The sequence below is a fragment of the Genypterus blacodes genome, unplaced genomic scaffold (genome assembly GCF_046128005.1).
Source record: "Genypterus blacodes isolate CSIRO-AG114 ecotype Tasmania unplaced genomic scaffold, CSIRO-AGI_Gbla_v1 ptg000111l_1, whole genome shotgun sequence".
In the NCBI taxonomy this organism is placed as follows: Eukaryota; Metazoa; Chordata; class Actinopteri; order Ophidiiformes; family Ophidiidae; genus Genypterus; species Genypterus blacodes.
In genome coordinates, this window is record NW_027466915.1 from 1660217 (window position 1) to 1681571 (window position 21355).

General features: G+C 41.1%; 1 protein-coding gene across 3 annotated transcripts in view; it reads right to left on the bottom strand.

Annotated features, from left to right (window-relative positions):
• The window catches only part of alcama (activated leukocyte cell adhesion molecule a), a 70064-nt gene extending 53969 nt beyond the window's left edge, over positions 1-16095 (bottom strand). For all 3 annotated transcript variants that reach the window (XM_076161209.1, XM_076161207.1, XM_076161208.1), the window contains exon 1: positions 15825-16095. In XM_076161209.1, coding sequence (XP_076017324.1) covers positions 15825-15882 — 58 coding nt within the window. In that variant the 5' untranslated portion in view covers positions 15883-16095. The remainder of the gene's footprint in view (positions 1-15824) is intronic.
• Positions 16096-21355: the final 5260 nt, after the last annotated feature.

The window sequence follows — 21355 nt, forward strand, 5'->3', positions numbered from 1 at the left end:
GGAAACTCCAGTTAAGGTGCAAAAAGTACATAGTGTTCTACTCAATTGGGTTAACTAAAAATGTAAACCCCAATCTGTTAAAATAAAGCACATCATTTGTTTAGGATACCACATATGGGCTTAGTTTTATTTAGAACAAATGTGTTATATAATACTGGGACAGATCAAATTAAATAGCTCCCCAGGCTATTTATACATTCATTTTGCATAAGATTACCTGAATTCAGCATGCATCAAAGGAGTCAACAAGCCTATCAGAGCAACATCAGGTCTCTTGAATTCACCAAAGCATCTCTCTTCAAAGCTGATTTTCATAATCTTAAGCCATGAGAGAGCATGAAAGGTAGAGAAAGAGAACAAAGCTGAAAATACTCTTATCTAGCCTGCTTTTTAGACTCTTTTGCATTTCATAGTTTTTCTCCTGTGACAGGGAGTAATCCTTTCTAATGCACTTCTAACTTTAGATATTTGGAATTTCACCGTACTACTTTCTTTGTGTAGGATGATTTAGGCACACACAAAGTAGATCATTTCAAGTTACAACAGAGAATGATTGAATGATTAAAACAGCCGTCTATACAATGAGATGGTTGGTTTGACAAGTAAACTGATACTGCTTAATATCTCCATAGAGCATCCAATGACACTTATTATTGATGACCTGAACCCTACTATTTGAGTATTCATAAACATATTCATTATGTTGGTACTCAAAAATAGTTTTTCAGAATATCGATTTTTAGGACAAAGTATCCTAAAGACCTAAAATGGACTTGGAAGTCACTTAATATCACTGTCACATGCACATTTTGTACAATCAATGTCAAGGGTGGAACCTCAGAGGACAAAGAAGACATTCCCTTTTACCCATCGCTGACTGTGGAATAAACTGAAGCATTTTAGTGATTATAAAAGACTTCACTGTTAATACTGTACATCCTCATTCATTTAAAATGATGAGACATGTGTTTTCCCGTGAATGTGTGCCTCAAGGACAACCAACACTGACATATTGGAATATGAATGCCTAGTCCATCACAGCTCGATTTTACCAGGACAAAGAAATGTGGACTGGAAGCGCTTGTACAAAAGAGTAAAAGAGGGAGCATATTGAACCTACAGTGACTAGGTCTTTTTATTATGGGTTATGAATATGGCAGTATTGGCAGCCAAACATACAAATACTCATTAAAAAAAATTACTACTTACTAACTAACTTAAAATGGTACTTGACGCCGGCGCAAGTGTGACCAAATCTAAGCAATTGGTTTACTCTGTGTTAACAAAAGGAACTGCAAAGCTTTAAATCCTTCTGTACACATTTGTGAGTATTAATAAGGAGTGGTGAGGACTCACACAACAACCAAAACACTGCTCTCACAAACACACGCTCTCTCGCCTAGATTCAACATTCCCCATTAAAAATAGATGTCACCAGAACAGACAAAGCCCATGTTGACAGAACTCTCTTTCCAAATAAGTTGATGGAGCTTATTCTATTCCTCAATGGAAAAGAGACAGAAAGCTTCACACTTTATTCTCCGTTACCCAGACAGAATTGTGAAAACACAAAACTAAGTTGTAGCACCAGACTGAAAGTGACAGTGGTATACTGCACCAGCAGACATAGAATGAGAGAGCCCTAGAAGGGGCAACTGAGAGATGAAGCAGAGGCGGTAAGAAAGACTAGGAGGGAGTAGGGTTTGGCGATCAGCCAGTTCCACAGTGTGCTCAGGATAGCTTTATTAGCTACTGTATGTCAGCAAGAGACAAAGAATGTATTTTTTGTGGTCTAGCCACGTGGTTTGCCTCACAAATGAAGAAAGGGATGGCTTTTCTTTTACTTGTGTGGCCACATCAGCATGCAGCAAAACTGGCTTCGGGATCAGTCAGCTTTGTGTCTGCACGTGTTCTTTGTCTCGGTCTACTAGGTGAGGAGATATAGATCCTCCCAAAAGTATCACTTGAAAAAGAAATCCCACCCTGCATTCTTATCAGTGTAAAACACGCTTGGAGAGACGAGGTAGCAGCTTTCAGCGATTGAGTTAAAAGTTACATAGAGGGGAAAAGAAATGTCAGACAGACTGAGTCATGAGCTGGTGCTGCTGCACATTACTGTTGAGTTAAGAGTGTAGTCGGAGGAAGAGGGGAGTCCAGGATGAAATACCTGAGAGCTGAGACTATCCTGGGAGAGCTTGCTGGTGGTGTGGTGTTATCTCTGACTGGTCCATAGGAGATCACCCTGGTATTTCCTCAATAAGGCCAAAAGAGGCAGAGCTTTGAGTGGTTCCCAGGCATCTTGAAAGTTAAAATTAGATCTTAATACCCTAGGCCTCAGGAGAGAACATCAGTGTATGGCAGGTCAGGACTTCACATGCTTTAGCCTTAGCACAGCAGTAAACTACAACCAACTTATGTGAATTATATGAAGACCACTAATTATCCTTACACCAAGCAGTGATTCCTGCCTTCAAGCTGTGTAAGCCCTTTGATTGTACAAAAATAGAACTGGATTGGTAGCACTGACTTGTTCCAGACTCCCTCCTTGTTACATGAAAAGTAACAACTAACATAAAACCAAAGTGGAATGTTCCTTAGATTTTTATGACTAAACTATCAGATGAAGAAATCACAATTATTGTTGTGCCACTACTTTTATGCTACTTCTCAGTCAGGCATTTTCATTGTCTGAAATCTCCAGGCCAAGTTTTAGACTGAGCTACACTCTGAAATAACTCTGAATGACAAGCAATCCTGCTTGTGCAATGGCGCTTGAAACACCATCTCCACACTCCATGCTCTGTCTGTTTACAGATAATGAGTTCTAATACATACCCTCACACACATCAAGCTTGTGTTTTAGCACTGAGAGTATACATTATCTGCCCTGTATCCCTTAGGTGGGCGGATATTTCAGGCAGTGAGAATGCCATCTGTATGCTTCGTTGGGCATAGCAGGGGCACAAACTAGCCCACAAGTCCCAAAATCCAGTTGTGGGGTGGAGTGTATCGTGCTTTGACTTGAATCCCTGTATTCATATGTCAACTTTAGTCAGGTATCATGGTGTAGTTATGACATGTCATTGACCATTTCTCATTGTGCGCTAATGCATGATAAGACACATTCTGACAGGATGCTGTCAAGAAGAAAATATGAACATTTGCCTGCTTTTCATTGACCCCGAAAATGAACAATTTTAATGAAAATGTCTGAATGCATTAGTAAATTCCTAGTAAAGAGCAAAGAATGAATGTGACAGCACAAGCACCAAAGGTGTGTTCTCATCAGATAGCAGCTCTTCACAAAAGTACTAGCCAAGAGGATGATGCAAAAACATTTGAAGTCTCTTCTGAGTGTTTCCTCTCAGTGTGAGGAAGTACACAAGATTTTGACATATCCTCAGCAAAGCAATCAATATTTGACCTTTTGAGAGATTTACCTTAGGAATAATATGTCTTCAAAAAAGATCTAGGCCAGTTTTATTCATTTGAAAGTTTATAGAAAATGTCATGTGTATACTGATACAAAAGCTCAGGGCATCTTGAGGCAAAGATTCATCTCCTCTCATCTAAACGGCTTCTTTCTTTGGGGTTTAGTTTGGGTCTGTTGAGCTTTAGTTGCCATGATCCTTAGCTACTCCAAAAATGGAAACACAAACATGCCACAACATATGCTTTGGTTCGGCATTGACACCACCAACTAGGGATTTAAGCTAATTCACTTTCCTGATGTATCCAATACATTGAATCGAAACCACCTGCAGGGCTGCTGTTCTGTAGCTGACCCTGAAGACTAATGAGAAGAGAATCTCCCTACACGGATTAATATTGCGTTAAATATGTATAATGACTAAGGAAAGGGAAGCGGTAAAGTATTTGCAAGGCACCACTGTGGCTGCGACTCAATTCAAGAATTCAAAAATTGTCATGCACTGCACTAACCCTTTCCCCTGTAACATGATGGCTGCTGAAACAACCCATTCCTGCATAATCATTTAGGTGAAAATAAGGACAAAGGGAAGGCAATAAGGAGAGAAACACATGTGGTAATACTGGTGACTCGTTGGATGCATTTCACACAAACTGAAAACCAAAACCGCAAAGTTTGTGACACTGTATTTTCCTTTCAGAAAAAAAGCTGTTGGTGATATGGCAGCATGTTGCACAATGTGCAGGAGAGAGAATAGTCGCAGAAATGACATGGCAACCAACATTGATTCACTGAGACAAGCCCCTAGCTGTAAATACGACTTTATGACTAGCATAATGCAAGGCTTTACTGTGGGTCTAGCACCATTTAAAGGATAAATCTCTCAATTAGTAGAATTTGTAAACCAACTCCAGCACTGAAATGTCTTTGAAAGGATGGATGAACTATTTTTGATGGCGAGGGTGCATAGGGTGGCCATTTCCAATTTTCTCAGCCTCATTTTTCACAAAGCCAAAGAATGAGGTGGGCGTATGTTGTTGATTGAAAATCAATCGTGCCATGGAACTCTGCATCCTAATTTTAGTGGTGTTTCATTTGGATTAAGACCTGACGATTTGTAATTCTCTCCTTGTGTCTTAGTTTTAAGCTCTTATAGTGTCTATTAAATTTTCAGTTCACAATCTCAACTCCATATGTACCTATTTACCTATTTTAACAGTACAGGCCTTGATGTTCATTTCTGATGTTTTAGTTGGAGTGCACCGACGGTTTGCCGGTCATCCAGCCTGCACAGGTTTTCATCGTCTAGCTGTTATCACTCTCACAGCGCCTGACCAGACCAGAACAGATGTTGAGATACTTTTTTCTGCTCTTGAGTGGGTAAGGAATTGGGCAATACGGACTTACAAAAGAAGTTAACTACAAGAGTTAAGATGTTGGAAGAAATTTCGTATTTAGGTCAAGAATCAAGAAACAGACTGCCACAAGATGACTGAGATTTGCAAGTGATACACCTAAAAGTTACTTATGTGTTTTTGTTTTGTTTTAATGCAATATGATAATGGAGTCACTGTAAGCCTGGATATGCCAATGCTGCTGGATGATGTGGCTGTGAAAAAGTAAATGTACACAAAGTCCAAAATTATTTCAGCTTAATATCTTGCCCACTGCGCTGAGGAGTGAGATGTTTTTTTGCACATGAATTCCGAGCTAAGCGTTCTCATAACCGCAAGGCCAGAGATAAGATAAGATTCAGATCTAAAAAAAACATGTGCAAGTTGTTAAAACCTGATAGGGATGCTTGTCGGGGCGAAATCATGTGTCACATTTGGCAAAACATTCCATGTGGAGCAACTTCAGCCTGAAAAGTGAATATAGCAACAGGGCACATGCTACTAACAAAATATAACACTTATCCTTTCAATACTGCAGCCAAGTTATAAAAATTCAGGCCGGAAAGCAAAGCTGTCTTATTAAGAGCCAGTGCCTCAATACAGCATCAAAGTCACGGCACAGAACAAAAAACATTTTAATGACAGGAATTCTAGCTACAGATCATCACTAAAATCTAATTAACAAGTCCTTCTGCTAAATTTGGAACTTTTTGAAGCCCTGCAAACAAATGAGGCTAAACAGTGCAGCCTGGAAATGCTGCAGTGCCAAGAGATGTGACAAACAGAATGATTGTCTGTGGCGTATATTATGATATGGTGCTATTAGTGGGACAGTATGACAGGGATCTTCTTTTTTATTAGCTTTACCACTTCACAGATCAGAGGGTGGGACAAAGTCATTCTCTTCAAGTCGTATAAAGCTCAGTAACTGATCCAAATGCTCTACAGTAATGACATACTTCAAAGCTGAAACTTAGTGATAATCCACTCAACATGAATTCATTTAAAATCACGTCGTGTGAACATGAGGGTAAGAGTAGGCGGCATTCCTCAATCATTGCACTGAAACCTGAGCAGCTCAACATGGCTCCAGATCCAACTGCTAGAGATCAACTCATCTCATATGTAAAGCATCATGTTGTACCACCAGCGGCTTCAGAAGCACAGAGGTGCCTGTCAGCTTTAAAGTAAAAAGCCTAAGCTTAGGCTGCATAAGGTTTAGGATTACCAACACTAAGAGCAGGCTTGAGGGATAACCGTGGAATATGCCCTGTGGACTCTATGGAAAGTAAAGAATTGTATTCACATTATAAATTTGTGCTGTGCTGACTTCTTATGTCAAAATGCTGCCTCTGTAACTCAACCTTGGATGGAAGAATAGATGGATAGAATCAATCACATGACGATGATCCTTGAATGCTTCTTTATGTTTCTGTGACTATTCTAAAAAGGATGTGTGTTGAACAATGGCAAACTTGAGGTTTACACATGTAAAAATGCATTCAGAAGGACAAACCCATAGGTCCTAAACGGCCCTGAAAACATCATTCGGTAACATGTTGATGTCGACATGTGACACGTGAATTCATCACTCTACATACCTGGTTAGACACACCAAGTACAAAGCAGGTGCGAGTGTTTGGTCAGCATCTGTGTCTCGCAGATCATGGCAATTGTCAGCTCAGGCCGGCCAATCATAACACAATAGGCATTTAGGAAGGGGACTTAAAGAGAGCGATATTTTCACATTGAAGCATTGACAAGGTTACAAATGAAGTGAAAATAAGGTGAGGGCAATTTGTCTAACGTGTCCCATATAAGAGAAAGAAAGTACATGACAGTTTGGACAGCTAGAATGTAAGTAACTCAGAATGATTCTCTACACAGATATGACGTTGTGCTTCTAAACAATGTTCCTTTTCACAGTAGAGCCATTTTAAAATAGAGAAAGAAAAACTAACTGGTGCCTTAACAACGATGCCTTTCATTTTCACAGTGACATTAACGACACAACATCTTAAGACGCCCATTGTGTTTGACACCTTTTGTTTGGTTGTGATCCCACTGGTGTATCAAACACCAAACTAAAGGAAAATGAATAGACTTCCCTCCCATCACAGCCCAAGGTCGACGTTCACTTGCTGCTACTTAGAATTCTCATCTAACTTAGATCTGTCTCCAAAGAACCGCTGCAGGATATCTTGCTAGTTGCTTTGTGCATCTAAATGTTTTATTCCCAAATTTTTGTCACAACCTGATGTAAGGACTACGCTCGGAACAAGCCTCTGAAATGACAAAATGTTTATTCAACAGGCCTAGTCTCTGGAAAGACAAATGTTGCTGCAGACAAACCCTCCTCCTGTCACTGTCTTAACTGCCCCGTACATCAAGGCATGTTTATCATTCAGACCATGTTTAGACAACCCCCAGAGGACCGTTGGTTAGCCCTTTATTGCAAGACAAAACAGAATATAGATACACTCACTACACTGCATTTTCCTTGTACTTAACTTGACCTACTTGGCGTCTCATTTTTATTTTCCTCAACCGTCTTGACTTTATACTGAGGGACTCTACATATCATATTGTCTTCCATTGGTCTGGCTTACAAAGAGAGCCGGTAACAATACCCACTGTGACAACAATGTTACTCCTCCACACAAACTGCTGTGTTAATTATGCAGAGCTTTAAGTGCAGAGTATAGCTGTAACTTTTCCCAATGCATCCCTTCGTCTATTTATGCCTCAAAGAGCAACGCATCCTGTAATTTTCAACAAAAGTCAAAAAGTATTCATTGCAGCTTCAGTGCCAAAATTCTAATAAGAGGGCATGACTCGGGCATGCTCTGTAAGATGTTGTTCACTTGCACTCTTTCAGGATCATTCACGTTAGCCTGCTTTAAACATTCAAGAACCAGAACATGATTATTGTGATGCTTCCAAAAAATCTAACAGCTGAAGTGTTGCACATAGTGTTGGCAGACACTTGAGCTGTAAGTGCTTTAACTCAAACATGGTGATCCACAACTGTTCTGCTTTCATGAAGCATTAGGGACCTTCGGGGGAAAATACAACATGAATGCTTGCTTTGTGAAGGCACTGAGAGATACCAATTAAAAGCAGCAAACAATGTCAACATGACCCATTTTCCTGTCCGCTCCTGTGCCCATGTTGTCAGCCACCAAGTTGTCAGCCACCACTCTGTCAGCGAGACCGGAGCCACAACACACGCTGTACAATTCAACACAAGGCGCTGTGCCCTCTGCCCTCAGGCATGCTTGAACCCTACCTTCATACACACTGAGTAACACAATCCTTTGGCATGTGCACAAATGCTTCTCCATCACATCCAGCTGCTTTTAAAATGATCGGGATTACTCTGTGGACGCACTGCAGCAGAAATGAAATGCTGTGAAATGAAAAAGGTTTCTACAGATATTTGCAGTTTAAATGACAAAACCTTTCATTTCCTTGGAAACTTACCTTGTTACCCAAGCTTATGTGCCGGTTACATCATACATCATCAACTACAAGAATAACAGAATTATGTGATCAAAGCACACACACAGCACTTCCTGTGTCTTTTTTTTGACATAATTCCTATTTTTCAGCAGATCACCAGGCGTTGTTAAAACTACATTCGCTTTTCCCTGTGATCACAACTACAGCAAGTCATGCCAGCTAGCTCTAGTCTAGCCAATGTTAGCTAAATCATTAATCGTGTGAGAACAGGAACTTGCAAAACAATGTCTCAAAACAAGCGTCACTGGCTGGTTCCCAAAGATGACACGGGAGTTGATTTATAGGTCGTAACAAAAGAAAAAGCGCAAAGAAATAAGCTGCTAATGCTATGCTCATCATAACTGGTGGAATAATTTAAAATATAAAACTTTGGGTAAAATGTTCAACTTTGGCAACCAAATCTGCCCAGGAATGCAGGTCAAACAAGTCAAATGCTTGGATCTCATCTAGCAGGCCCATGCGTGTTTCAAATGTATGTGTGGAGTGTGGACGGGCCATGAGACAGGTGCAGCAAGAGAGGTAAACTGAGTACTGGAGAAAAACACAAACTCTGTGATGGATGGTTTGGGTTGAAGACAATGGATAGTGAGCAAACAATGACATTTTGTAAAGTTTGCAAAAAGAAGGTAGCTATCAAATCTGTAAGCACGAGCAATCTGTTCCACCTCCTTTAACAGCATCCCATGCAGCAAAGAGAATGCGTGTAACTGTGGTGGTAAGCGTCAATTAATACTGACACATACATGTATATCTAATATTACTCAAAGAGTGAAACATATCACGATGAATACTTTTTCGCCGAGCCCCAGTGCTTCTCAGAGCAAACCATAGAAAAACGGCATCCAACTGGTGCAGGGTGCTTTCAAATTGCTTCTTGCTCCGTTGTCCTTTATTGTAGCGCTCCGTTTGGATGGCTGGATTGTATAAAGCAGATTTCACAGCACTGTCCTTTTCATACACAGGCTTTGTTGGGCAATCGTCCATTTGTCTTCTGTTTATTGGATAAATAGCCATTTAAACAGTCTATGACAGCAGGATAGCCTGTTATATCCCTATAAATGCAGTCAGGATGCCTATTCAACAGAGTAATTGGATGCTTTTGGAATCAATGCTAATCCTGAGACCTGTACTGCTTCATGAACTCATAGATGCGGCCGTTCTCCCAAATATCTCCATTATGTCCACAGCTTCCAAGTTAATTTACCCATGAGGAATGAAATACAGGCTCAATATCCAGCTGTAGTCAAAGGTATATACCATCTCCAGGGAGGGCAAAGCTGTTCAATGCTTTTCTCCAGACCTCCTTTAACTCTGAAGCAATGGAGCCTTTGCTCGTGCCTTGTTCCATTTCAGGGGTCACTCTCAGCAGCGTTGGGGCTAATTGACATCTAGGGCTGCAATAATGACCACTGGTTATAGTGACCCGAGTCCAGTTAAGATTGCTGTTATGGCTATTGATTTTTGGAATTTTGAGTAAGTACTAACAGGATCCCAGGAGGGTTTTTTCAACACTAAATCAGTTCAAACAGCAGCTCACCCCGTACAAGAAAGTGCGGTCAGTCTGCAACAAAGGAGGAGGTTGAGTCTTAAAAAATCCCAGCTGTTTTTCTGTTCACTCACAGTCACAGGCAATTTCCAAACTCAGTATCAGAATTCAAGTTTGGCTGATAATAAAAACAGAGTAAAAAACAAAATTCATCACTTTGATAAATGTGACAATGGCTCACAAATCTGCTCTTCGTCTTTCTCCCCTCATTTGCGTCACTTACTCAGCAAAGACAAGGCAGTGAATACCGCATTAAAAATACATTTATCACACTACATCCTCTTGGAAATTACACATACGATTCATGAGCTTTTCAGTGGCCACCAATTAAAAATATAATCACCCTGATGATAAAACTTTCATTCAAATTGCTATGTACACATGCTACCAGGGGCATAAAGACGAGTATTTCCTTGAAGTTAGTCGTTGACTTTAGTCTAATAGCAGGTCTCATCCCCCTTAAATCTGAAATTGCCCCATTAGCAGACAGGGCGAAGGGTGAGGGGATGTCTATGGCTCCAAAAAGGTTGCAGAAATCTGTAATAAATAGTAGTCTGTAAAAAAAAAAGTGGCAAATCTGTCAGTTTATGGCAGTTTGGTTTAAAAGCTTTTTATGTCCACAGGCTCTGCTGCCGACACCGAAATCCCTCACCGCCACCATCAGCCTATGGCTTTTTTTAAAACTCTAAATGGAGGCTGAACTGCCTGAATCCTGCTTTTTGTTATATTTTAAGCACGCCCCCCACTCTCCAAACCCCCCCATCTCCCACCTCCCCTGTCACTCTCCATTATATACACACTAATGAAATTATTGAAAAGATAATGTCATATCTCCTCTGTTTACTGGATGTTTTTTTTCACAGGGCTTGCTGAACTTGGTGCAGAAAGAGAAAACCTCCCCCTGTACTCAGGAACACTTCCTCCATCAGAAAATTGAATAACAATCTCAATATGCTATGGGGGACAAAAAACATTATTGGTAAACATGCACAAAAAGAAATCCCAAGAATTAAATGGACACACAGCGCAGAGCGAATATATCAAAATGCAGAGGCATGATAACATGAGTTATTTAAATGCTTTCATTCGCTCCACCTCCCTCTGTCAGCATTTCACCACACAGTTTCTTCCTGCCTGGACGCAGAATTATACTTTCCAACCGCACTAAACAAGCTGCACTTCCTCCTCTGCGATACAGTCAAACACAGCATTGAACTTCCCATTTTCATAAGGTCACATTTTTCTGAGTATGTCAAATGATTTTCACAATGACATCATTACCAAATAGAAACAGCGTGACACCACCAGCGTGCTACTGGTGAGTCACACACTGCCGTGAATCATCCAACTTGAGTGTGCTTGTGTCTCTTTATAGGTATGGGTTTACCCATGATCTCATTTGGGTTTACTCATGACACACTTCTTCATTCAGTTTCTGTCTCTCAAGCAGACATTTTGAAGAGTAAGGTGAAGATTTTTTTTGAAGGGGAGTTGTTGAAAACTGCAGTAGGGAAAGCCTTCTGAGCCCATTGCACCGCCCACTAAACAGAGAGAAGCCCATCATGAGGGCCCCCCGCATTAGACACACACACTTTAGACTCTGACAACGATGTTTGGGAAAGCTGATCCCCACTGAGCGTATCGTAAATTTCCAGACATTTCTCCTCCTACAAAGCACAGTGGGTTGCCAGATTTTCTCCCGATACAGACAATTTCTTATGTAAATATAAACCTATAAATACTGTCTAATTCACAGTTTGCGGCTGTAGAAGATAGCTTCCCATTCCCATTAACCGAGATGGTACAGATTCATCCTATTTGCCCAAATTAAACTGGTGACAGGTGTAGTTTGGTCATAATACATTACATTGTGGCCATGCTGGTAATTGTGCGTATCATAAGGATATTACACTTTAATGTTCAAATGCGTCACTACTGCATGCTCATTGTTATGTCAGATGCTTTGCTCAATAAAAATATTTAGTAATATATCTTAAACATTTACCATCTATGTGAAGATGCGACTAAAATAGGAGAACAAATGTTTTCTGTAAGAGGAAACTAATTTACAAGACGGTAACGTTAACGATTTGCTATCTAGTCAAGAAATAAAGAAGTGTATTGTCAGTCCACAAGTCACAGCAGCTCATTTAGAAACACTTATTTGCGTTTTAATTCCAGCGGGTGAACCTGATGAAGCGGAGTGCAAAAACAATGTGCACAATGATGTATTTTTGCACTTGTAAGAGTACGGATTATCAAATAAGTTTGCGTTTCAGCCTCTGTGTGCGCCTTGGGCATTTATTCAACAGTATGTTTTCATTTACATGTGAATGAATTAATTAAACAGAGTGACATTTTTCCTGTCAAGGCTGTTGACTGAGCCGTTAATCCAGCCTGACTGAGGAAATCAGGCCTTCTGGGAAAGCAGGACTGATGTATTATCCACACTGTAGACTGAACACCACGGAGAAATATTACCACCAACATTTAAGTCTAACATCTCCCCCTGATCGGTTATATTTTCATGATGGCAGCTCAAGCCCCTCGCTGTTGTTTTTAGATCACTTGCATCTCCAAAATGTCACCTTTACATTATTCAACATCCTCTTCATCCATAAAGAAACCGTGAAACTAGTGAATTATGGGATGTTTATGTGATGTATCTGAACAGAAAGAGTGGGATGGCTTTGTGAACAGTACATCAAAACTAAAGCCATCTGAGAGAAAGATTTAGGTTGAGACTTCAAACAGACTATGACCTTTCAGAAACAGAAGCCAATGGGGCCGTTGTATGAACGTAGCTGAAGGGAGCTGCCCCCCCTCGAGGTCATGTATTCACCCTCGACCCCTCCCTCACCACCGCCGACCCCCACAAAGGTATTTTCCCTCCAGAAAAAGAGGCTGTTTTACATGTCAGGGCAGATGGAGATAGTATTTCAGTCCTCCCTGTCCCCCAAGCCAAAGCTCCTTAAAGTGCAACTGCATACCACACCCATTATCTTGTCTGGCTGCCGTGATTATCGCCAGAATTAACTTTTTGTTGCATTTACATTGGTAGGTTTGGGCTGCCTTCACCTATTGGAGCATTTTTGGTCCTTAGGTGAATTTCAAAGCATGTGTGAAATATAATTGCAGCCCGACTGAAATGAATTATAATCCCTGCTCAGAAAGGATCAAAGCTCAAGACCAAAGGACCAGGTACTGTAATGGTGGCTGAGTCCTCTGGGAGAAGTGCTATGATTCAAACTGGGGGGGGGAAAAAGGAAACGTTAACATTAAAACCATCCTACTCCAATGTCCGGCCGTTTCCAGGGTTGTTTATCTGGCAGTGAACCAATTTTGTAGATTACTGAGATGTATTATTAACTGTTAATAGCTATCTGGCAGATAGGACGAAATTCTCCTCATTTCAGTGCTGGGATGGAGGCCAACAGGAATTAATGTAAAACTTGAAAGTTAAAGTTTAGTCAATGTTAACAGTCATGGACATGACAGTGTAATCAGGTTTACATGCAACTGCCACAGACAAGAATGCAGTTAAAATTTGGTTTGTATTTATGTAGCACTGATTAACTTAATGTGCTCGTGTTTGTCATAACGACCTGCATGTTACAGTGTGACACAGCTATAACGTGTGTGACTAGCTTTTAAACTGTAATAGCTCCATGTTAAATGCTGAACTATGTCACTTCAAGTGTGTAAAAAGCATTTTATGGCATGCTGTGAGACTCCTTTGTGAACTATGGGGCAGACCGGTAGAAGCCTCCCAGAGCCCCCCCCCCCCCCCCAAAGCACAAGTCTGAAGCAGTGGTCTTTGTATTTATCATTTACTTTTGTTGAAATTTTGATCTCTTTTTGGCTTGTTGACAGTAGCCAAAGTCATCCTGTGTGCTCACTGCAAACATCCTCTTTCATGGGCTTCAGTACCTTTTTGTGCTTCACATATGCCAAGCAGCCCTGCAGAATATTTTACAGGCTGAAACATCTCTGGCCCACTTTTAACGTAGATTCAGAGGTAAAATATCCCACCTATACCTGCTGCTTACAAACACCACAGGGAAAGTTGTGAACGATCTCTTAATGTCATATTCTCCAGTCTTACACACCTCATGTGAAACACCTTTGTCCTGAAATTTCATTATAATGACTTTGCACCATTTACCTCATTTATCTCTATAAATACCAGCAATGCTTCACTTTATCCCTTCACATCTGTCTAGGTTGGCAGCTTACTACTGTAGTCACCCTGGAAAGCCTCCCATGGCTCATACTTCTTAGTCTGAAACTCTCTTTGAAAGCCTTCCCTCTTTGATGTGAGGAATGCAACAGATCAAGCTCAAAACTGACTTCAGCTGCTATCTACCGTTGCTGGTATCTGTCATTAATCTGAGGATAAATATGGATTTTATCATGAATGAAGCGCTACCAAAAAAAGCAAAGCATCACTGTCTGGCAGAGTCACTGATCCAGAGACAGAGCAGATACAATCAAGTGATGGAGCTGGAGCTCCTGGAGTGTCGACCACCGATACCGATACCCACCAGCCACCCAACACCCAACCCTCCACCACACACACACACACACACACACACACACACACACACACACACACACACACACACACACACACACACACTCAGCCAGACAGCCTGGCCGCCCTACAGCCGCTTTGACAAAGAGCAGCTCTGTGAGCAAGAGATGGACAGTGACACATACTCAAGAGAGATAAGAGCTGGAGGACAAAAACACAACATTTGTTCTGACTTATCCCTTGTAAGTGACAGAAACCGATGTCAGAGCTGCGAACACTGGTGATTGTTTAGTATGGTGTTTCAACTTCTCTTTGATTTCTCTCTAAGAAAATCCATTTACTGTAAGCTTTGTACATAAAACTGGGATAAAACAAACCTCAGACCCCAAATCGTGGTTCAGGAAACCTGAGGGGGGTCTTGTGGGTTTTTCCCAGATTCTTCACATTATTTACTTATAGCAGCAATTCGGTCAGATTTTGTATCCAGTGGGCCAAAATTTGACTTAACATGAAAGACTGGAAGCCCTCCTGACTTGGTTTTCCTGGGTTATTTCTGGCTCCTTTGTGGCTCCCTCTATAAAAACACCCACAAATGCCACACATGCACAGGCACACTTACACACACAAACAGGGGCTTGGATTTCAGTTTTATTTAAACATCCACATCCCTAATGACAAACAAATGACCCGATAGCAGTGGCCACATCTTCGCCCCTGGGTTCAAAAAATCAGCACTCTGCAATTACATGACTCCTCCAAAAGAGCCGGAGGGGGTGCAGGCTCTGTGCGGGGAGGGAGTGGGCTTTATTAAAGTAATGGACCGGGAGCTAGAGGGAGATAACACCACCTGTACTTCGTTTCCCCACCTGTTTATTTACAAGAGCCCGTTTAGCCTCCATTTTAGGCAGACGGGGACGTTTGTTTGGTATGTTTGCAATATAAGACGAGCCTTTTCCGCGGCGGAGACGAGGAAACGACTTTTACAGCTGTTTTCCAAAGAATGTCCCCAGAGTATTTTTTTTTAATTATGTCGGTGGTTGTTTCATTTATGATGGAGCTCTCGGTGCTTACCCACCGACATCGGTATTCCCCTTTCAGCTTTGATACGGAAAGCAACCTGGGAATTCCATTAGCTTCCGTCATTTACACGAGTTCATTCATTTATACGCAGTAAACAACCGGACATTTCTGAATATGAATGTGAATCGGTTATAAAACGGTGATAAAACATCAGTAGCAACTTCAGGTGTTACTTCAGTTGCTTCGCCACAGGTATTAAACCCGATATTTAAGTTAGTATTTAACATTCGAATGTTACAAAGCAAACCATTCAAAGTAATGACAATATGTGTAATATATCATGAGTGATATTCGTGTTGCGTTCAGAACGAGTCATACCTTGGAGAAGCGTCCCGGTGCCCACGAACACCAGCAACAGGAAAGCTGCCGAATCCATCCTTACAAAGTAGCTGTGAAGGTCTACGAATACCTGCGCTAAGATTCAAAGAACGAGGAGCTGAAGTCGGTCTCAACTGTTGAAATGACTCTGTTTTAAAATGACGTTGGTGTTTCTCAGAGGTGTGGAAAGTCCGAAAGATTACCCAGAAGTCTGCCTGTATGAGAGTGCAGGTGAAAGCAGAGAGCCAGAGCAACGATCAGCCAGAGGGGGTATGGGCTGGTGACGATGGTGCCTTGAGGTACTGTGGGAAATGTGGACACTCCCACATTAGTCACACGTGACGGCTAGCAAACAAAGAGTATCATAGTTATAGTGGCGAGACTGTTTAATTGTGTTAAAGTTGTTCAGATATCACGTTGTACAGGTGGTGATCTTTAAAGCGCTCACACAGTACGATGTCGAAAGAGATTTGAAGTAGTTTACGACGCCGTTTTCAAGATATGAAAAGATATCGCGAAGGATAAACCAAAAGAATTGTAAGGATAGAAAATGAAACCAAATTTAAAATTAATAGAATGAAGTCCCCAACGCGAGCATAGAATTGCTTCTCGCCATATCCCAATGGTGTCTTATATTTCTGACAAAATAATGGGCAAAATACTATTTAATAGTTTTGTGATTGACATTTCAAATTCAAAACCTCAAACCTCCACTATCACCGCCCATGTGCTTCTCTGTATGACTTCAGCGCAACTCAAAACAATTCACTGTTGTTATTTGGTCATAACACGCGGATGTACACGTCCGCGCAGAACACCGGAGGCTAAGTAAACGATGTGCACTCGAAGGCAGCATTTTCTTTCCGCCTTTTTCTTCGCTCCACCTTCCAAACGCAACATTTTCACTAACATTTACCTGTTATCAAAGAACACTTATAAGTCGTTTGTTAAAACTAAAAATACCAGTTAATGCCATTTTACGACTTAAATACTTCCTAAATGGAACATGTGATAGCTATCGAGAAAAATGTAGAATGTTGTGTTTAAGTGAGATTCTGGTAACCTGATAGGCATCTTATCCACAAACACACTCCCAAATATCCTAATACCACGTTTTAAAATAAATAAATAAATGCTCAAATACCAGTATGTGTACGACCATTACTGAATGACTACCTGGAATGCATTTCTTTGGTCAATTTATTTCTGGAACACACACTTCGACCTGTAGTGTTAAGGTCTGAAAACTTGTTTAGCCACAGTTTATCTGTTAAATCAACAGACCCCCAGCCCACACACAGACATGGACACGCACACACGCAGACACGGACACACACTCGGGGCTGGTTTTCAATTATGGAGGCCCTCACACCAATTACCTGAGGTAAAGGCTTATTTCACTGGAACAGAGGTAGCGTGGCGTGGAGATGAGTCAGGCCATGCAAGACTGCTGATAACCAAAACTAGATTTAGGCTTATTTCACACCGAATATCACACACTTCAAATAAAACAACACGAAAATGTATGAATTGGAAAAAGTTGCGTTTAAATCCAAGAAGCACGATGGGAAAATGTAGTTTTCTAAGTGGTTGACGGTTTGTCAACGTACATGTATCTTGTAATCCCCCTGTATTGCGCTTGCTGTTAGTGCCGTTTATAAATTGTTATAGCGTCCCCTTGTGGAATTAAACAAATAAAGACACTTAAGTGTTGAATTAAACTCATATCAGTGTGACATCACTTACATTGATTGTAACTACCTTACAATTAGGTAGCTCATACAATTATGTTTTGTTGTTCTCTTACTAAGATCATGCACTGAATAATATAATTGCCATACATCTTCGTTGATTCCTCTACGGACTCAAGTTGCCAAGTTTGAGTTAAGTCAGATATAAGTAATTCTCCGTAGGCGTCTCCACAATGTGTAAATGATTTAGTACTGCATTGATTGCTGTTTGCCCACAAGGTCTGCAGAGGTCATTCACCAATCTAGCTAGTATTCACTGGTTTACCGGTTTGCTCAAGGACACTTCAGAGGCAAGGGTGTTTACTGGCAGAAACTCTCAACCCAAGCCATTCAGCTGAAAAACTTTCTTTGAAACCACTGGGCCTTGCTGTCAATCCACTTTACCTGTCTGCATCATTGTGTAGGAAGGTTCGGGCTCACACTATGCAACGGTTTTCTGCAGCTGTGCCTGATAGTACTCAGAGTTGTCATGGCGAAATCTTGCAGGATTGTGAACTTGATCAGAATGCAGTGTATAACGTAGGACATTTTCACAAGCTCACATATTTACTTTACCATGTTGTATATCACAGCTTACGCAACCTTTTGTTCACAGTTTCACAGCAGGATTGAACTTGTGAGTTGGTCGGTGTAAGTGACGTCCAAAACATGAATCTATATAGCTCAGTGCTAGTGATCAATGAGTCCATGATGAACGTTCAAAAGTTAACCAAGAAGTACATCATAATGACTGAGTGGAAACAATAGTGGCTAGCCAAAGAAAGTTTAAATGATTGTGATTTAATGACCGAATAAATCTTTTTAGCTCACACAGTTGATGAGCAGAGAGAATGAGACACAGAAAAATGACCATGCTGGCATTACAGTTGGTATAGATCACATGATGACTTGTTCATGACTTGAAACCCGTAAATTCTAACTGTATTCTACTAACTACATTAATATTTAACACAATTCATAAAGAAAGAATGAGATTAAGAAAAACAATACATCTGCTATACTATATTGCACATGCAGTATATGCCCATAAGTCATTGTATTGCCATCTAGTACAGCAGGGGACATGATGAACATAGTGGGGATAGTGTCCATATTAGTCAGGGACTGGCTGGCTCATGTTTCATTCGGCCAGCTCTTATCTTGGACAACAGCGCCTCTTGGACAAGAGCAATTTTGGAAACCAAATGTTTTCCTCAAAATTCATTTCTCAAGGCCCAAAGTTTTCTCTTGACAGAAGCCTTCGGTGGATGCACACATTCAATTTTCAGCTGTGTGCTGAGCTTTAAAGAGCCAAGGTTGATTTCATTAGCCATAAGCAAAACCCACCACCCGGATTATTAAATAATGAAGTATTTCAGCACATTGCCCCGTGTACTACACCTCAAATGGAATTACATCACCTGCAATAATGATGTGAGTTGCCACACTCGCTCCAAAATCAACATGTAATTCTCAAATGCAAGACACAGCAGGTGGAGTTAAAATCATCAAGGGTGCAATCAGCCACAGGTAGACAAACACAACAAAGGCAAAGGTAACCAACCAAGCAAAGAAAGAAAGAATCAATGAATGATACTGCAGCCAAACAACAAAACCAAAACTGCCTTCTATGTGTAATGGGATGTAATTAGCAAATGAGGAGCAGGAGTCCAGGAAGACAAGTTGGGCCTGAATAATGCCTCAGAGTGGAGAAGCATGAGATGACTTTTCCTTTTTTTACCCAAGCTGCTCAACCTTCTGAGCGCCATTAAGGGAATTTAGATGTCCTTGATGATGGCGGACCCGATCGATGTTGAGGTCACCTGGGAAAGGAGAAGATACAAAATTAGAAAAAGGAGATGCAACCCAGAGAATGTGGCAAGAGGTGGAGTGTGTGTGTGTGTGTGTGTGTGTGTGTGTGTGTGTGTGTGTGTGTGTGTGTGTGTGTGTGTGTGTATGTGTGTGTGTGTGTGGAGGGGGGGGGGGGGGGGTGTGTGATACAGTGTTGGTATCACCATGACAGCATCACTGATTCTGAGGGCGAGTAGGTGCGATAACGCATTACGTAAGAATACAAATAAGAAATGTGGTGTGTTTACCCATCAGGCCTTACCTCTCTGCATCTGCCCTGACTGCATTTATGTATCAGAGAAAGAACATAAGGTACCTAAAGATTCCAGCATGGAATGTTACAGCAACATGTCAGATGATAATCATGCTTTATAACACGATTCTGCACTGCTACACATGGATATAAGACGATCGAACACTGCAAGATTAGATTAGAATCAACACACACATCAGCATCTCATGACTCTTATGTCAGTGCTGATGGTACATTGAGATGTTTCTGTCTCTTCTATACATGTCAAGTATGCTTACAGTGAAGCTTCACCTGTGGACCTACAGTATAACATTATAAAATAAACATTCTCTCGTCTGCATTGTATTTCAAACTCTTTAAGCAGGTGGAAGTTCCTGTTAATAAATATGTACTAAAATTTTAATAATTCTCTTTTCCCTTGGACCCCATAACCTCTCTTACTCCATCTGGAACCTCAATGAAGCCAAGAACCAATTTACACATTTTTGAGAAGAGCTCAATGCAGATTCTGAGCAATGATTTTCATTTTAAACTGACAGCCTCCAACAGAGGGCTTTAATTAAAGGCCTTCATTTCTCATTCAGCACACACTGGGGGTGACGGCAGGATATTAATACATTAATACAGTTTCATGTATGTGCACTTAATTATTTGGCGTGACCAAGCTTAAAAGAATGCTTAGAGTGCCTCCTACTGGTATATTGGAGGTATTACTTATATGTAGGTTGAGTGAGATGTTTGACTGTCAAATTGAGCCGAGTAGGCTTTTACATAATTATTGTTAGTAAAAGTAGTGCAAGGAGGAGGATGTGTGTGTTCACGTTTGTGTGCGTGTGATAGACAGACATAGACAGAGGGAGACTTTCTACAGCTTGTTGCAGGTATAAAGTCTCAAGATTCTCGTGTCTCTGTCTGTCTGTCTCTGTCTCTGTCTCTGTATCTGTATCTGTCTGTCTGTCTGTCTGTCTGTCTGTCTGTCTGTCTGTCTGTCTGTCTCTCTCTCTCTCTCTCTCTCTCAGTAACTGAGCAACTTGCTGATGGAGTTTCCCTTTGAATCCACATCACACTTTTCGAAAGAACTGTCAGGGAAATTCCACCCTGTTGTTCTGTGGCAGAGGGACACCATCTTTGTCATGTGGATGAAAGTCAATGGCAAACACAGTGTGAGGACGAACACCAGACAGGCTGAAGGTGCCAATGAAGCATCAAAACACCAATCCCGTTGAAAATCATTAGAAACCTGAACTTACTGTATGTGTTACAACGCCTGTGTTGCGGAAAATATGCTCCCTCCTCATGGTATCTTGAAATGTAGTGGCTCTCTTGAAAAAGGTACATTACAATTTAGAAACAGGCTTACATGGAACTAGAGATATTGGTGGCCCCCTTAGTGGTACTGTAAATGACTATCTAAGGTCCATGACCCAAAGAAGCACAACTTGTCTGACTTTCTACAACTCACACTTCTCCGAGATTGACGTCTGTATTTAATGAGGGCAACAGCATCTGTTCAAGGCTCGAGATGCTGTTCTGCTCTCTGTGGGTGGGTTCCCTGAAATGAAATGCTGTCTCCTTGACAGTTCAGTCCATAAATTTTGCTGCAGGATCCAAAAAGGAGACTTTGGTGAAGCACTTAAAGTGACAGTGATCATACCCTGACTCCTGCTTCCATTTGGATCCAGGACAATGAGGGTATT